This window comes from Priapulus caudatus, unplaced genomic scaffold (assembly GCF_000485595.1).
Source record: "Priapulus caudatus unplaced genomic scaffold, Priapulus_caudatus-5.0.1 Scaffold96, whole genome shotgun sequence".
Lineage (NCBI taxonomy): Eukaryota > Metazoa > Priapulida > Priapulimorpha > Priapulimorphida > Priapulidae > Priapulus > Priapulus caudatus.
In genome coordinates this window covers 61,897-63,202 of record NW_014577157.1, presented here as the reverse complement: position 1 = coordinate 63,202, position 1,306 = coordinate 61,897, and the positions used below count along the sequence as shown (strand labels likewise).

The 1,306-nt window shown below is 47.3% G+C and overlaps 1 protein-coding gene across 1 annotated transcript in view; it reads right to left on the bottom strand.

Annotated features, from left to right (window-relative positions):
* Positions 1–1,130, bottom strand: part of LOC106804995 (zinc finger protein 845-like) — a 4,082-nt gene extending 2,952 nt beyond the window's left edge. Inside the window, exon 1 of the mRNA XM_014806438.1 lies at positions 494–1,130. Within this exon, the coding sequence (XP_014661924.1) occupies positions 494–1,071 (578 nt within the window). The 5' untranslated portion in view covers positions 1,072–1,130. The remainder of the gene's footprint in view (positions 1–493) is intronic.
* Positions 1,131–1,306: the final 176 nt, after the last annotated feature.

Here is a 1,306-nt window from a genome sequence, read left to right as displayed (position 1 = left end):
CGTATCACACGCATAGGGTTTCTCTCCTGTGTGAGTTCGTATGTGTGTCTTAAGACTGGATAGGTGACGGCACCAGTAGTCACATGTATCACACGCATAGGGTTTCTCTCCTGTGTGAGTTCGTATGTGTGTCTTAAGACTGGATAGGTGACGGCACCAGTAGTCACATGTATCACACGCATAGGGTTTCTCTCCTGTGTGAGTTCGTATGTGTGTCTTAAGACTGGATAGGTGACGGCACCAGTAGTCACATGTATCACACGCATAGGGTTTCTCTCCTGTGTGAGTTCGTATGTGTGTCTTAAGACTGGATAGGTGACGGCACCAGTAGTCACATGTATCACACGCATAGGGTTTCTCTCCTGTGTGAGTTCGTATGTGTGTCTTAAGACTGGATAGGTGACGGCACCTGTAGTCACATGTATCACACGCATAGGGTTTCTCTCCTGTGTGAATTAGCTTGTGTGTCTTAAGATTGGATAGTTGAGTGCACCTGTAGTCACATGTGTCACACTTGTAGGGTTTCACTCCTGGGTGAGTTCGCTTGTGTGCCTGGAGAGCAGAGGATGACATACATTTGTACTCGCATTTGTCACATGCATAGGGCTTTCCACCCGAGTGAGTTCGAAAGTGCTCCTTCAGACGACTCAAGTGAGAATATGAATATGAACAAATATCACACACATACGGTTTCTCGCCTGCATGGGTGCGTTTGTGTCGCTTGAGGCAAGACATTTGAAAGCAGCTATAATCACACGTATCACACGCATAGGGTTTCTCTCCCGTGTGAGAGCGCATGTGTGTCTTAAGACTGGATAGCTGAGCGCACCTGTAGTCACATGTGTCACATGCATAAGGCTTTTCGCCTGTGTGAGTTTGAAAGTGCACTTTCATACAACTTAATTTAGAACATGAATATAAACAAATATCACACGCATAGGGTTTCTCTCCTGTGTGAATGTGCATGTGGGTCTGCAGATGCTTCTCTAGTGCGAATCTGTGTCCACATGTATCACACGCGTATGGTTTCTCTCCTCCTGCAGGCGGCACATCTAAGTGGGAAGACTCCATCACACGGGTGGGAGGCTAAGCAGTTTCTTCCCCCGCGCAGATTCTCTCGTCTGTCGTTCGACTTCCTGCGGGGAAAAAAATCAACATCAATCACCAACTTTCTTCAGCTTCAGGCATTCTTACTGTGAACACGGTTGTCTATATCAATACGATGGAGATTTGCTATGATTTGGACCATCTCCTACAGGGTTCTCCCCAGGATGAAATTCAAACAGGGGGGAGGGGAGGGGGAGGG